General features: G+C 37.3%; 1 protein-coding gene across 35 annotated transcripts in view; it reads right to left on the reverse strand.

Annotated features, from left to right (window-relative positions):
- The window catches only part of LOC310897568 (dystonin-like), a 298,423-nt gene that overhangs the window by 30,288 nt on the left and 252,797 nt on the right, over window positions 1-15,338 (reverse strand). For all 35 annotated transcript variants that reach the window (XM_083831325.1, XM_083831319.1, XM_083831327.1 and 32 more), the window contains 10 exons: window positions 14,655-14,756; window positions 12,581-12,682; window positions 11,484-11,657; window positions 10,521-10,676; window positions 7,911-8,108; window positions 7,287-7,415; window positions 3,965-4,135; window positions 2,474-2,629; window positions 2,042-2,248; window positions 248-367 (listed from right to left, as the gene is read on the reverse strand). In XM_083831325.1, the coding sequence (XP_083687451.1) occupies window positions 248-367; window positions 2,042-2,248; window positions 2,474-2,629; window positions 3,965-4,135; window positions 7,287-7,415; window positions 7,911-8,108; window positions 10,521-10,676; window positions 11,484-11,657; window positions 12,581-12,682; window positions 14,655-14,756 (1,515 nt within the window). The remainder of the gene's footprint in view (window positions 1-247; window positions 368-2,041; window positions 2,249-2,473; window positions 2,630-3,964; window positions 4,136-7,286; window positions 7,416-7,910; window positions 8,109-10,520; window positions 10,677-11,483; window positions 11,658-12,580; window positions 12,683-14,654; window positions 14,757-15,338) is intronic.

Raw genomic sequence — 15,338 nt, forward strand, 5'->3', positions numbered from 1 at the left:
TTAAAGTTTCCCTGGTGCTGTATTTTTATGTCTTTCCTCTTCATCATTAACCATTCTACCACAGAACAGGTTCTGTTAAGGGCTTCGTTGACTCCCCACCTGTAACATGTCACCATTTAATTCAATGCTAATAAACACTTCATTGTAGTGAGGCCATAAGTTTATTTCCTTTGCTGACTGAACAGTACAAGGTTGAGACTTACTTACATCTCAATGGGCATCTTGCATTTCGTCAGTCATGACTCACCTTATGCTGCGCAAGCTGCATCTTTATTTTGTCAGGGTCATTTGCAATTTCAAGATCAGAGTCCAGAGATTTCTCAGATTCTTCCAGCCACTCCATAAGTTTGTGCCAGGCTTCATGGAACTGCAGGGAAGTGAGATTTGCATAGATGTAAAAATGCAATGGTACATAAAATAGTTCATAAACATTAAACCCTGACCAGTTCTTTACAGGCCAAACAAGTACCCTGCAGACTTGGGAAAGGCTTGGTGTGATTTTTCTCCCTGGCCTCTCAAAGAGGGACTGGCTCAACCATCGGCTCTACTAGACTTAGCCTCCTTTTGCCCAGGAGAATTAGCAACTTTTTATGTACATGATGTGTATGCCTAGTGTGCATCTTTCACAGACACATTGGTAACTTCTGTTGATGTGTTGGTCATTTCGATTCCTACATTTTTAGTAATGAATACAAAATACAGCAAGAATGGGATTTAGCTATTGCCTGCATGGGACGACAGCTGTAAATCACTGGGGAAAACTGCCTGGATGATTGCCCAAGATTTTCCCTGAGACATTCATAAATGCTCTCATTATATCAAGTACTATCTTGACGGGCACAGAACAGATTCTTGATCTTCCTTCCTTTCTCAACAACAACAGTGCTTCAGGGAAGGAAGCAGAGAAAGACTAAAGATTCAACCAGCTTTCACAAAGTGGCAGCCCTTTGGGACAGGATTTTTCCAAGCCTGTCATTTCTCTCTCCAGGTCTCTTGATATTTTTTCTTGCCTGGGCTGCCTACACATGAAAGTACAAGAAACCAGTTCAGAAAACTGTTAAGTCTCTATGACCCTGGTGTTCAGGGCTGTGGATCAGGCATAAGTATTCCTCCCCTGCTCTGCACAGATAGTTGTTATCCTAAATGAATAAAACTCATTGTATTCAGCTCTGCAAATGGATGCAGGGATGTAATTTTCTCTACTGTCCATCTCATTGCAGAACGGACACGTGTGTGAATGCACAACAGAAACTGCCGGAAAATGAATAATGTTTGATTGGTTTATGGCCTAATTTATTGCTCAGACGAGTTCTTATTCTGTGATCTGAGTGGCAGTAACAGTGAACATGAGAATGTGGTTTGGCTGCGAACATAACCAAAGCTCCATGTGATTAAAAAAAAGCTCGAACTTCCTACTGACGTTTCAATATATTACATTCCTCTCACACATTTTGCGTCTTATCATTTATGTTCTTCAGTGAGGGAAACATGAATCTAAGGAAAAAATGAATGCTCCCTGGTGAGGAGAAGTCTGTAAAAACGTCTCGGGGTTTGTAAGGAGATAAATGCAGAAATCTTACCACATGGAAGATAGTGGTCTAGTAACTACCAAAAGAAATCGAGGAAGTGGTGCGTATTAACTAGGGCAAAATGTAAACCCAAGAAGAAAATGCAAAGCAATATTCTCACAGACTACTAAAAGGGGTTTGACATGTTCTTTAATAGCTACGGGGTTGATTGTGTAACTTCTTTTTGAGGACAGATGGCACTACTAATCTACATCTGGAAGCCACACTGTAACTTTCCTCTTTCAGACCATCCCGCACTGCAGACAGAAGTCACTGCTCAAGTTGAAAATGAAGCTTTCACCTTCCAAACGAAGTGCTCCATGATTGAATCACTGAAATTGCTCCACTAACCAAGAGTCTGTTACACTAACCCAGACTTACATGAAAGTGCTTTAAAGCACCATATACTTCAAGAGTCTGGTTGTAATTTCATCTAAGTTCAAAGAATTGTACAACAGCTGTTGTTCGATTACCTGTTTGGCTCGTTTCCTTGCATCATCCAAAGCTCTTCCCCTTTCAACTAAGCGTTGGACTACTTTTTCCCATCTACTCTGTACACTAATCAGCAGATTCTTAATAAGGACAACATCCTGTTTCTGGCTGAAGTATTTCAAATGGGTTCCAGTTTTGTCCAGTTCTATGATCTGATCTCGATGAGAATTCACCTCTGTGGCAAAAACCTTGGGGAAAAAAGTAGAAAATTACTCTAAATATTATGTTGCTCATATGCATGGTAAACACTGAAAAAACAGTCCGATATAGAATGATGTAGCAAGACTATATAAAATGCAATTTTAAACAAAATAAATGTTTCTGAGTGCTAGTGTTACAGGGTTCATTTGAACATTGTTAAAGTATCTCTGCAGAACTGGAGAAAAACATTACACATCTGTTTCTTTACATACCTTGTGTTCATCAATTTGAAACAAGACAGTGTCCAAGATAAGACTTGGCCGAGAAGCTGCAGTTAGAGTTTGCTCTGCCTGAGTAAGCCAGTTGATGAAATCTTGAAGTGAGTTGTGGAACTCCATTGCTAAATTAAGAGCTTCTTCCAGTTTGGTCTGTAAAGATAGGTCATATTTTAATAGTGTTTGATATTGTGCAGGGGCTTCAGCCAAGTAAACTATTTTAGTTTAGCATTTTGGAGTAAACCATTTTAATTTAGCATTTAGTTTAACATTTTAAAGCATTTTCCCAACTCGAAGTTTCTGAGTTTTGTATTATTATAAAATAATAGCCTGTATTTGAGCATGTTAAAGGAGATAGATAGAAAAGTAACAGTGAAACTATGTATGATATTGTTCTATGTTAGAACATTTCATCTAGTAGTTAATCATAATGGGACGTGTGGATTTAAAATTTTGTATGCAAAACCAGCAGAATATCAGAAATCTAAGGTGGCAGTACACTTGGAAGAGCCTCAACGAGGTCATCTTATTTTTTCTCTTGCGCTAAAGAAAGAACAAGTTTGCCTAGACCACTTCTCTTTAACAATGCACAATTGTCATTTTGTTTGCCTGAACTGAGACTACTTTTGGATACAGGGTTTTTTGTTGACTATGAAAGAGCTGTCAGATTTTCAGTTGTACTGCTGGCTCAGCTGAGCACTCCAACCTTGCATCTTCCTGCAAGAAGGCACTCATGTTATGCATTAGTTAGTCTGATACTCTTCCATTATACAGTTACCTTAGTAGACATCAGAATTCTCACTTTAAAATATGGCTAAGTTGTGAGTTAAATATTTGTGCTTTACACACATCAGGGCTGTACAGAGAGTTTGAGTTCCTGTGTTTGTAATTATTGACTTTCTTCGTTGTTTGACTGAGGTAGAACAAATGCACTATACTTCGTGAAGGAATGAAAGCAAAATGAAATTAATAATAAGAAAACGTATGCTGCACATCACTGAAATCATGGTATTGATCTACATTAGAGCAGAAGGTAGTCACTTGAACTAAGTGGCAGAAGGCCAAGTGTTTGGGATTTTTAAGAATAAAATGGATAAAAGCTAGAAAAATTAACACAGCAATTCTATACAGAGAAGGAAATAAACTTGAATGATCAAATAATTTTATTCCTTCTCTCATGTCTATGATCACTGTAGTAAAAACCAGAAAAGCCCTCACCCTGTAAAGTGAGTATCATCAGTATCAGTTAACCTATTTCTATGGAACAACCTTCTGCCCTTCTCACCTGCCCTCACCCCCAGAGAAGGATAATAAACTTCTTGAATCCCATTTTTTCCCAGTACTTGCTAAACATATCAATGAATTCTGCAAAAATGTCTCTACAATTTTAGATCTAAAAGACCAAGCAAGTATGCATGTGTAAAAGGACAAAACATTAGCAGTCCTAAATACATGATTTACACTTCTATTTTTATGTAAAAAACATACTTTTCTTTCACTGAGCTTTGTTTGTACTGATTCCCATTTTTCTTTTAAGTTATTTATGTCCTGCTCAACATTTGTTTCGGCAGACTCTGGGCATCTTGCAAGCATCTGCTGGCCTTTCTGCATTAGACACTTATATGTCTCTTCTTTGGCTTCAAAGGCAGCACAAAGTTCCTAAATAAAGAAACCAACAAAAAATAAGTCAGGTAGACATTCAATACTCTTTACAAATGTTAGCATAGTATCTATTCCTCCCCCAACATTTTGTGGGTATGATTAAGACTAATAGAGGAAACATATGTAATTCATAAAAAGCCAAATGAGCAAAGAAAGGGCCCAATTCTTCAGGAAATGAGAACTTGTATTGTCTGTCAGATGTTTTTTCTGAGATCCAAAGCTTGGCAAAGAAAGTACTACGCACTTATCTCATTGCACAAGATTTGCTATAACTCTCTTAGTTTGCAGTCCATCTGCAGCTGAAACACAAAAAGTGTCAGCATTCGCAGCGCACTGAAAGCCCAGACCTACCCACACACCTTTGAAAGCAGGTGGGACAACTTGGGAGGGCTGCTTTATCGTACATCGTCTCTTTTGTTTTGTCCGTATCTTCCCTCACTCACTAGGCAAGAGCACTGAAGACATCTTATACAGAGAGCTAGAAAAATAACGGTAATAACTGTTTTACCTGCTAACTATTTGACTCACTGTTCTCTTTTAACCGTACTGAAAATGAGGTGGCATGAGAATCGGAGCTCACGTATGTCCTTCTGACTCAAAAAGTCATTTTCAAAATTTGCAACAGACTTTCAAAATGCACCAACAAAGTTGGTACAGGTTCCCAAGTGAGGAACTTCTTCAAGGAGATGAGCAATTAAGTGGCTTGCAGATGGGAGGAAAAGTACTTCTTCCTCTTACTCCCAAGAACAGAGTGTAAAACCAACATTTACTCTAGGGTAAGAGATACTGGACAGAGGGTTGTATCTGATTACAGAGGAGGGCGGCAAAGCAGAAAGTAGGTTGAATCATGAGCTAAGGCCAGAAAGCTTCCTTCCCTTCTTCCTGCAAACCATGAAAAACTGTTGTCACCTAGCCTGATTCTTCCTATGCTCCCAAACTCAAATATTTCTGGTTTCCCTAACTCCCCAGAGCACCTTATTCTACTGCAGTGCAGTGCAGGAACCCCTCAGAAGTAAACATAGGGAGCACATCACAAGTGAGACATAACATGGCAAGAGTGGCCTCAAACACTGGGGCTGGGCTCAGTCTGAGATGGGAGGCCTCTTTTTAAGCCCCTTTTCTGTTGGTCTCCTTTAACATTGCTTCATCTCTCTTGTATTCCTGGAGCTGCCCTAGCTGGAAATGCTACCCAATTGCAACTCCATTTGTGAACTGATTACGTTTGAGGGCTCTCTTATTCAGAACTGTAGAAAGAGACCTCATACTCAAGATGATGATTCATAACATTATTTCCAATGAGAAGGACAACAAAACATAGAGCAAAATTTTCTTTTCGGTTTCAGGTCACAAATGAACATGGTTTGTATCCCTTAAGAGCAATTTGAATTTGGAAGTTACGACAAATTGTTCTCAGCCTGACAACTGGCCTCAGCATTTCAGCTGCCAAAAAGCCAGAGAATTCACACAGAACTGCACAGATGGACTGAGTTTAACTAAACTGAAATCAAATCCTATTTTTTAAAGGTTAAATACATTAAAAAATAACATGACAATGTTTGCAGTTGTATGACAATCCACAGCATGGTATTGACCTGTAAAACCGTACAGTTAGCAAACAATTGCACATATAGGTTACTATTACATTCATGCTTATTCTAACAATATTACATTCAGTTTTAAGATTCCTTAACTACTCAACCTGTAAATGCAAGAAATATAGAAAACGGCTTCTTGATTTGCATAGTAAAAGAATATACCCTAAACACCCTGAACTTTTTCAGGGAAAAGCTTTTGGTCTTAATCTGATTGCCCAGAGAGGTTGTGGAGTCTCCTTCTCTGCAGATACTCAAAACCTGCCTGCATGCCACCCCATGCAACGTGCTCAAGGTGATCCTGCTTGGCAGGGGGGTTGGACTGGATGATCTTCAGAGGTCCCTTCCAACCTCAGCCATCCTGCGATTCTGTGTGTGATTCCAGGCCCAGGATGAAAAATGGAAAGAACTCCAATGACTCCCACAGGTTCTTGATTAGACAGCCCCCACCCTTGCAGGAACAAGAACGGTTGGTTGTTTCTTTACTTTGATTCTGTGGTGTGGTTTTTTTTTTCAAAACACAAAATTAGAAGGATTTGAGGGAAGAGGGATGTCAAAGAATCAACGTTATTTCTGTGTTTTGTGCTTGTTTCCTGTCATAACTGATTCAAAAACTATAAGTAATGTCCCTTCTCAAAAATAGTTTCTGCTCAATTTTGAAAAAAATGCCCCACATTTGTGGGCAATGACCTTTAGCATCATTCCAAAATAAAATCTGATTTATGAAGCTGTGACAATGCAGTGCTTTAATGGAAACTGTGTCAGGCATGTTAGAGCTCAAGGACAGTTCAGAAAATATCACTATTACATCTGAGCCAGGAGGTCAGGAGTTCAGATCCCTGGGTTTGGGCTTGTATCCAGGCCTAGCAGCACAGCGTGATTTTATATAAATGGAGCACCAGGAGCCACCTTCGAGTTACCTCAAGACTTCAAGTTAAGGCATCCTTTATCAAGCTCTATGGTTCTACAGGGGAAAAAAATCCATAGGGTTTTTCTTATAAAGGAAGGAAGTGAAGGAAGGGAATAATTCAGGCATCCTGATCAGATTTCCATTTCTAATTAAAGCAGAGTTTATGTGACCCATTAGTCCTTATTACATCTGTGCTAATGATGATTTCAATGCCAGCTTTGGTTAAATAAAGAATAAAGGATTGAGCCCCCTTAATTCAAGGTCCAAATGAATGTGGATCACTTTTAGATTCATCTTTGTATCTGAGAAAGAACATCAATTCTAGTTATGGCAACAGAAGGGAAAAGAAGCATACGAATTACCAAAAAATCTGTAAACACTTTCTGTTTTTGTTTCTGAAACTATGGATGAAAAAAACTTTTTTTATTGTCTCAACACTACTAATGGCTCTGCTTTGGGCACCTCCCAAATTACTACTTTCACTACACTGAAAATAACAGTGTTGTTTTGAAGGCTATTAAATTTTTTTAAGATACTGTACAGACATTGTGATATATAGAACATGCTCTGTATTTACCATAAACACTCATGAAAGATAGTTAGCCCTGAAATGCAATTTGCAAAGCATTCTAATACTGATACTTACCATATGGGTATTAAGCTGTTCTCTTGCTGTTTCTGGTAAGCCTCCAACAGGTTTTGATGCCAACAGCTGACGTTCAGTGTCTGTCAGCCATTGCTGCATATCTTCAACTTCACCATGGAAACCTTGGGCCTAAATTACACCATATCATTTTAGAGCTTACTTAAATGTTTTGTATTCTAAATACTAACTCAGATGCAGAAGTATACTGGCAACAGATTCAATCAGGTATTTGCAATAATTGGAGGAAATGAAAGAAAAAAAAGCAAAGGAAAAACAAAATTTAAGCTAACTGCATTTATCATAAACAATAAAACAAAAATTATGGAAATCCTGAAAGAAGGCTAAATGAGCAACTGTGAGATCAATGTTTTCCCTGAATAATATACCTACACAGAAATTTCACCCTTTAAAAATACATAGGTCAAAGCTGAAGTCTTGATGCAGCACTACAAAAGACAACGACCAGCTGTGGAAGATACAGTTGGTTCCAAACTTTCTCCAAATTTAGGAGTGTCTGCATTATATTTTTTTTTATTTAGGCCAACTTCTAATACATGCATCTATGTATTTCATGTAAAAAGACACTTTTTCTGAGTTATCTCTATTTGATCATTTCCTGTTCACCTGGATCAAGGCACTGTCCAGCTGCTGTTTCCTTTGTTCTGTTTTTTCCAACACATTTTGCCAGCGCTGATTCAGAAGTTCCAATTTGCTCCGTAAATTACTTGCTTCTTCAACAGCACTTGATTCAATCAGGTCACTTCCAGCTTTCTTAACTGCTTCCACTGTAGACTGGTGAGCTAAAACATCATTTTGTAGCACCTACAATTGTAACACACAGCACCTATGACTGGCCATGCTGGTAAGTTATGGAAGGAAGACAAACATAGTAAACAACCTAGTTCTAACCCAGTGACATGGCAATAGTTTAAGATCTGCACGAGTATTAGCAATTAAAGCTAATAACTAATCTTACTTTACTCAATAGCAATAATAGACCAACCTGCCAAAACGCTGTATTTTATTGTTATATATTTGAAAAAATAATGCGTTCTTTATGAATAAATAACTTCCTGAAATTATGAAAGCTTTCCGGCACTGCTAGTGAAGAATCACTTCTGAGGCATCCAGTATCACCTCACTTTCCTTCATTTACTACATCCTTTTCTTTAATAGCACTTTTCTTTGGTTTCGAGGGCAAGGTGTGAAAACAATGCTATACATACTATTGCTGATTACTCTTGGAGCAGTAGGCTAAGAAGAGAGAAGAGAGGGGAGCAAGAAGACAACAATCTTCTGATTGCCACTATGTCTTTTCAGGCCTTTCAGGTCTACAACCAATTTCGTGTTATGACAGGCTAGCAGGACACTTCGACTGTCCTAAGAGCTGGGGAATGACTGTAAAACTAACATGATAAAATCTCCTCCATCTGTTTTAAAACCTGTTACCACCACCCACAGTAAAACCACCAAGGACAAAAAAGTACAATTGGGAAAAAGACACTGTTTTCAGGAAGATTTCATTAAGATTAATGGAAGGCTTTGAAATACCAGGAATAAAGAATAGAAAAAGAAGATGTGTGAAATGGTTAAGGGAATGAAAAACCCTACTTAAAAAGCCAAACTTTGTGACTGCTCTGTTCCAGGAGATCTGGTTCAAACTTATCTCCATCAAAATGCTAGCATAAGGAAAAAAAAAAAAAACACAATAAAGCTAAATACGGAAGGACTTTTAAATAAAGCATACAAAGCACCTGATAAAAAAGCAAGTCACAAGTAGTCCTGGTATCACAAGGTGCACAAATGTGTATCACACTTGCTTTAATTCTTCTAAGCTAAGCACTAGAAGATATTTGTTGTTTTATTTTCCGGACAGGAAAAAAAAGGGGATATTCACACAAGCAGATGAATCTTATCCCTTCCTTCCTACTGAGGCTCACTAGGAACAAGGTTTATTCTGTCCAAAGTTATTCAGGAGATGGATGTTTTTCCAGACTACCACAGGATGCACTACTGTGTGAACTTTCTAACCTATAAACTCTGTTTTACGAAACGGAAGTAGATTGGCTCATGTGTTTGCTGAACTCCTTCAGTTCAGTGCTGAACTCCTTCTGAAGGCAGATGAAGTCATAAATGATGTCTGGATGCTTCTTCAGTAGTAAAACACATATAAAAGGTTCACGGAGTGGAAGCTGGGTTTGTAATTATTATTATTATTTTTTGAAGGGCTTGTTTCTATCAGTAGTCACACAGGGCATGCATATATTTTACTCTGCCCAAGTTCCAACTGACTACCCAAAAGGCTGCAGAAGCTGCATAACGGCACTGACACAGATAATGAAAATGCCTTAATTATCTGTGTACTGTCAATTTCAATCTATTCTCTCTAAGCCAAAAATTAACTCTGAATGAGAATGCTTTTCTCATCATATGCAAGCCAAAAACTAAATGGCAGGAGAGGATTTATGAGGTTAGCATGAAATCTTCAGGCCTACATAAAACACATCATCATGAACAGCACTTAGCCACACGAACAAGTAGAGAAGATCTCTTGCTCTTTATATATATTCTTCAAAATAAATGAATAATGGAAATATTCTTCCATGGGCTCCAAAGCCACATTAGCTAGTAAATATACTGAAAAAAAATAAACAAAACAAAACAAACAACCAAAAAAACCACCGCCATCACCAAAAAAAACCCGTGTTGTATGTAGCAAGGAGAAAAAGATGAAAACATGGATACACCTAAAATTTGCTAAGAGGTTCAGAGCAGCATTCTCTGTTTTAGTTAGACCCAACTAAGATACAATTTTGCAGACTTCAGAGCTAAAAATCAAAATATTTTTTTCTGACAAGAAAGAACAAAGCTGTATAAAGGTGATGTGTGTTTTGTAAGACGTGGCCTAAGCAAGTAATCAAGAGTGTATTGCTTCAGGAAGAGTAACAGGTTCAATGACTTTTGAGCTCCCTGGATCAAACAAAGGTGAATAAAGGGGGAGGCCAGGGTGCGCTGCTCTTTTTGGCTAAAACCTATGCCACTTGTGTGGTATATGCAAGGAAGAAGGAATACAGAAAAGTAAACGAAAAGATGTTAGTTATTCGAAGCCTGAATTTCAGCATCTTGAAAATCTCTACAGAGAATTATTTATCAAGTGCAAAGTTTTACTACAAGACTCATCTCTAAGATAAACCTCAAAAAACATTTCAGTTCATATTCATTATAATTACATACATGATGTTTGGCAAGTTCAATTTCAATAGCCTTGGGGTCTCCACCCACAGGTTTCTGTTCATTCAGCAAGTCTTCTGTATGCGTCAGCCACGTCAGTAACTCATCCAGGGCATGCTGGAACTGCCCCAAGGCTAACAAGGCACCTTCCAGCTTGTGCTATAGTAAAAATAAAATAAATTAACAATAAAATGGTTTCATGATGCTGTTGAATCAGCTTAAATTACCATTAGTCACCATACTCTGGAGTGGAGTCCATGCACATGACAGCATAAAAAACAGAGACAAACAGTTATCCAACACAAGGAACTGCATTATAGTTAGAGCTGAGCTAGCAATTCCCTTGTAAAGCCTGACATCCTAGGCTTAAATTCCTGACCTCTGAAGATCCCATGTAACCAGAGCAGAGTAAAGATTGAAGGTCCTCCCATCAGAGATATGACAGAAGTTTTCATCATTTACAGTGTAATTTAAGTATAAATGCATCTTGGTGCATGGTCTTCTTAAAACTTTTTCTTTGCAGTTAAATGATTCAATTTAGGGGAAAAAACACACTTCAAAGCACTGCATCTTCAACTCTTTCTGACAATTTAATGTTGTGTAGAGTAGTGAAACAGTACTATGGTTTTAAGAAAAAGTGCTTGGTTCAGCAGCTATTAATGGTTTTGCACATATAAACATGTTTTCAACTGCTACTTAAGATGTCATTAAATAGCCAAAATGAAATAATAACGATTCGACATGACACTGCCAACAGAAGAAGTGACAAAAAGTACTAAGGGTTGAAAAAAAAACACATAAAAGCAACTCAGTAAATTATGAAATTCAAATTCCATTATACATAGTTCTGTAATTTCCAAACCAAAAAGACTAAATATGTAAATTGACACAAACATTATGCATAAGGAAAAGCTTTTCTCATAAATCTAAGTCATGAATGAAGCCCCCACCTTCAGGTTTATTTACCTGTCTATTTATAATTTTTTCTTCTAGGCTATCCCACATCAGTTTGAGCTCTGAGAGAGGGTCTTGGACAGTGTGCTTGTCACTTTCCTGTGTTACTTTCTTCAGCAATAGTTCTGCTTGATGGTTCAGTCTTTCCATTTCTATCTGCTGCTGATAAGCTTCTGTTTTAAATTGCTATAGTAAATAGAAAAGAATACAAATAAACATATCATAAGTAATGATCTTGAGTATAGCACAGTACAGCAATATTTACAGTAATAATGCATCGCTGTCAACTTTCATAAATCTAGGGGTTTCTTTTCCTGGGTCAAAATGCATATAAGATACTGATAAACCACTTGATTCCAGCTATGTGAAAATATGCAACGTCTTACTATCCCACCAGATATTTCTAAGTGTGAGCAGAAGATGACAAAGATTTCCAATACGAAAATCCTCTCCAATGATCTCTCTGGTTTGTATATAAAAAATATTGTACAATTCAGGAACAAAACCAAGGACATCCCCCCGGTTATTATACACCTCTGCTTTTTATTTAAAATTTGTAGAACAAACTACCAACATCAGGAGTGTACTTAGTCATAGACCAATACAGACAGGTTTCTAAGCCTGCAATTTTGATTTACAGCTTGCTGGATGTATTGGGAATGATGTGATACGGTTAGACATTTAGAGAAAGTCAGCAATGACAGCAGTGAAGCTCTGGAGGCTCTCTCCTAGAGCCATCAAGGAAACTGTTTATGTTGGAAGCCAGAAAATTTAAATGTCATAGCAAAAGAACTCTCTTCATAACCTTACAGCCTTTGAAAGGGAAATAATGCCATTACAAGTATTTTTTGACTATCTGAACATAGTCACAGAATAAAACATAGTCTCATCAAAGTCTACTCCAAAGCCTTGAGTCACATATTTTAAAATGAAAACTTTGCAATGAAACATTAGTTGGAATTGTCATACAGTTACTTTTCGTTTTTTTTTTAAACTAAAAATTGAAAATGAAAATTGCTTCTCAGTCTTGAAGAATGCGGAAAACACTAAACAATGCAGGAAAATTCAGACGGATGAAAATACAAATGAAATAAATAGCTAAGTCATACCTTAAGTTCCTCTGTTTGCTGCTTCACTGTCTCCAGATCTGTTCCAACTGGGGACATAGATGCTAACTTGATGCCAGCAATGTCTACCCAGTCAAATATTGCCTGAAAATCATAGCATGAAATTCAAGTGTGAGCAGAGACAAACAGTATCATGGTTAAAAGCTGTAGTAAGTAAAATACCAGAATTTATTTTACTTCAGAACAGTATTGCTATGCTCTTTGAAATAAAATAGTTGCCTTTAATGCAACCTACAACCTAGACAAGGCAAGGGATCAAATAGTACTCCATGTAGTGGTTACAAGAATGCATATACTGCCAAACTGAGCTTCTGTGAGCAGCAATATTCCACCAGTACTCATGCTAAGTAGCACTTTACTCCTTGAGTAAGATCAGCAATTTTTATGCACACTCTGAGAAGTAAATACAAGATCAACTCCCAGTTCCATGTTCCATACTCTTTTGGAGCTAAGATGGCAAGTTGTGGCTGAACAATATAACGTTTTCAACTATGATTATTAATCATCATTAAGAATCGGACTTTTATTGAAGAACAATGTTATCTGTGTAAGGAACATGAAAGGAGACCCATTAAGTACATATTTGGTAGTAAGAGCCATAACTCAGCTTGACTGAGTCTCTGTAGGATGACACAGTTAAATTTTCAAACAATAAATGAAGTGCCCACAATTCTGAGGCTTTGTGGGTACTATTTTTTTTCCTGATACAACACAGAACAAGCTCAAGGATTGCCTACTTACACATTACCAACAGCTACATACGTCTGGGTAATAGTATAATAGTATTGGGAAAAAACACCTCTGCTAGGCCCTTTTTCCCCTGCCTGTTAACCATGATCCAATATGGAAAAAGGCTTAGCAGTGCTCATCAGAGCTGCCTATAGTTGCCTGAGAAAATGAGAACTGCCCTCACCCAACAAGCTCAATAAGACAAGGCAACTGCAGTACAGCTAGCAATCTGTCCACAACACTTTTCATACTGTCTACTGCAAGGAGCACCAAAAGGCATTTAAATACAGTTCTTTCACAAAGTACCAAGCCTGTACAATGTTCAGCCACAGAAAACAAAAAACACTTAAACCAATGGCAATGTTCCTAATATAACCCTTCACATCAGCCTCTGCACAGCATGAATATAAGAGTACTGGGAGAAAAATACATAATGAGGTGTACTGGAAAACAGGCACATTGCATTATTAGTCAGGAGTGTTCTGCTGCTAGATCTGCACTGAACACACAAACAACTTGCTCAGTGTCATGTGAAACTGTAATTTTATATTTCAAGGATTCAATGAACCAAGACAGACATTAATCCCACTGAGAAAAAATAGTTTTGCAAAATTCGATTACGTTTGGAATCTTTTAAAATGTTTCAATCTTCTAGCCACCCACTGACAGAAGATGAGAGATGTTGCTAAGCCAAAACCTACAAAGAAACCTGCAACCAAATATATAGCACATAAAGACAAAAGATATCTTTACTTACAGATTTAAAAAGTGAACATCTTCTGAAGATTTGTGATTAGATAAATTATACTATGAATTACTACTATAATAGTCCAGCAATGTTTTTTTTCTTCAAATATTCAAACTTATGTATTTAATTGACAAACAGTAAAGATAAGTTCTTTAACTGTCCTCCATTCAAGGAGAATAGCCACAATGAGTTTATAGACCTATATTCTGTTCCTTTCAGATCATGCAAATGTGTCACAACTTGCCTATCATGTGAATGGCCTATCACAAGAAAATATGAGCGGGATTACTATGAACTTGTGTGGTATCAGTAAAACTCTGGTCTCGTCAATAAACAAGGAGATTTTATCTTGGAATCTCAACATCGTGCAATGTATGAACAACATGAAGAAAAGAAATCAACAGATTTCATGTCTAATTTAAAAAAAAATAAGTAAAGATACCTGCCTGCTGAAGAAAATAGTCACTATAATCAGAGTGATACATTACGTGTAACCTACAAAATCCCATCGCATTTTTAATACAACCACATTAAATCCCATTAACTCAAGACTGGGTTAAGTATATCACACCAACTTACCTGCAGTCCATCTTGGTACTGAACAGCTGCCTGCATGGCTTCAGCAAGTTTGTCCACTCGCTCTTTCCATGTTTTGTTTAAGGCATCCCAAGCAGAGTTCAGCTGCAAATAGTGCAATTTGCTCCAATGAACAAAAATCATTTTACTGCCACGTAATTTACATTCACTAAATAAAAAGTCACTGCCCACTAGCACCAATAAATTAACGAAGAACATTTCATATTCATTCCATATTAAAACTCTTGTTCTCCCTATCGCTGCATAGTTAGTTTCCTTCAGACTATACTACATGTTTTGTATTACAGAAGCTGTGTAATTCAATACTGACTATATTTTTATTGATATAGGGATTATAGTGAATACGGGAAATATTAAGAAGTCATTCGGAGTTGCATCATTACAATGAAGGTAGCTTAAAAGAAACTTACATTACTTGACATGAGAGAAATCAAAAGTCCTTTGTAGTCATGTGAACAGAATTGTCTCAGTTAAGATGTCTTACTTGGCACAAAGCAAATACACATGCAGCTTATTCTAGCATTACTTTTGCAAGAAATAGTCATCTATTGTATTAATCAGTAAATATTTTTTACCAAAAAAAATTGTCTTCTACAAAAAAATTGAATCCATAAAGTAATAAAAGGAATTTATTTTCAGAATTTGTTGGGGGAGCAGGGAATACTA

Source organism: Anser anser (assembly GCF_964211835.1).
Source record: "Anser anser genome assembly, chromosome: 3".
Classification (NCBI taxonomy): Eukaryota; Metazoa; Chordata; class Aves; order Anseriformes; family Anatidae; genus Anser; species Anser anser.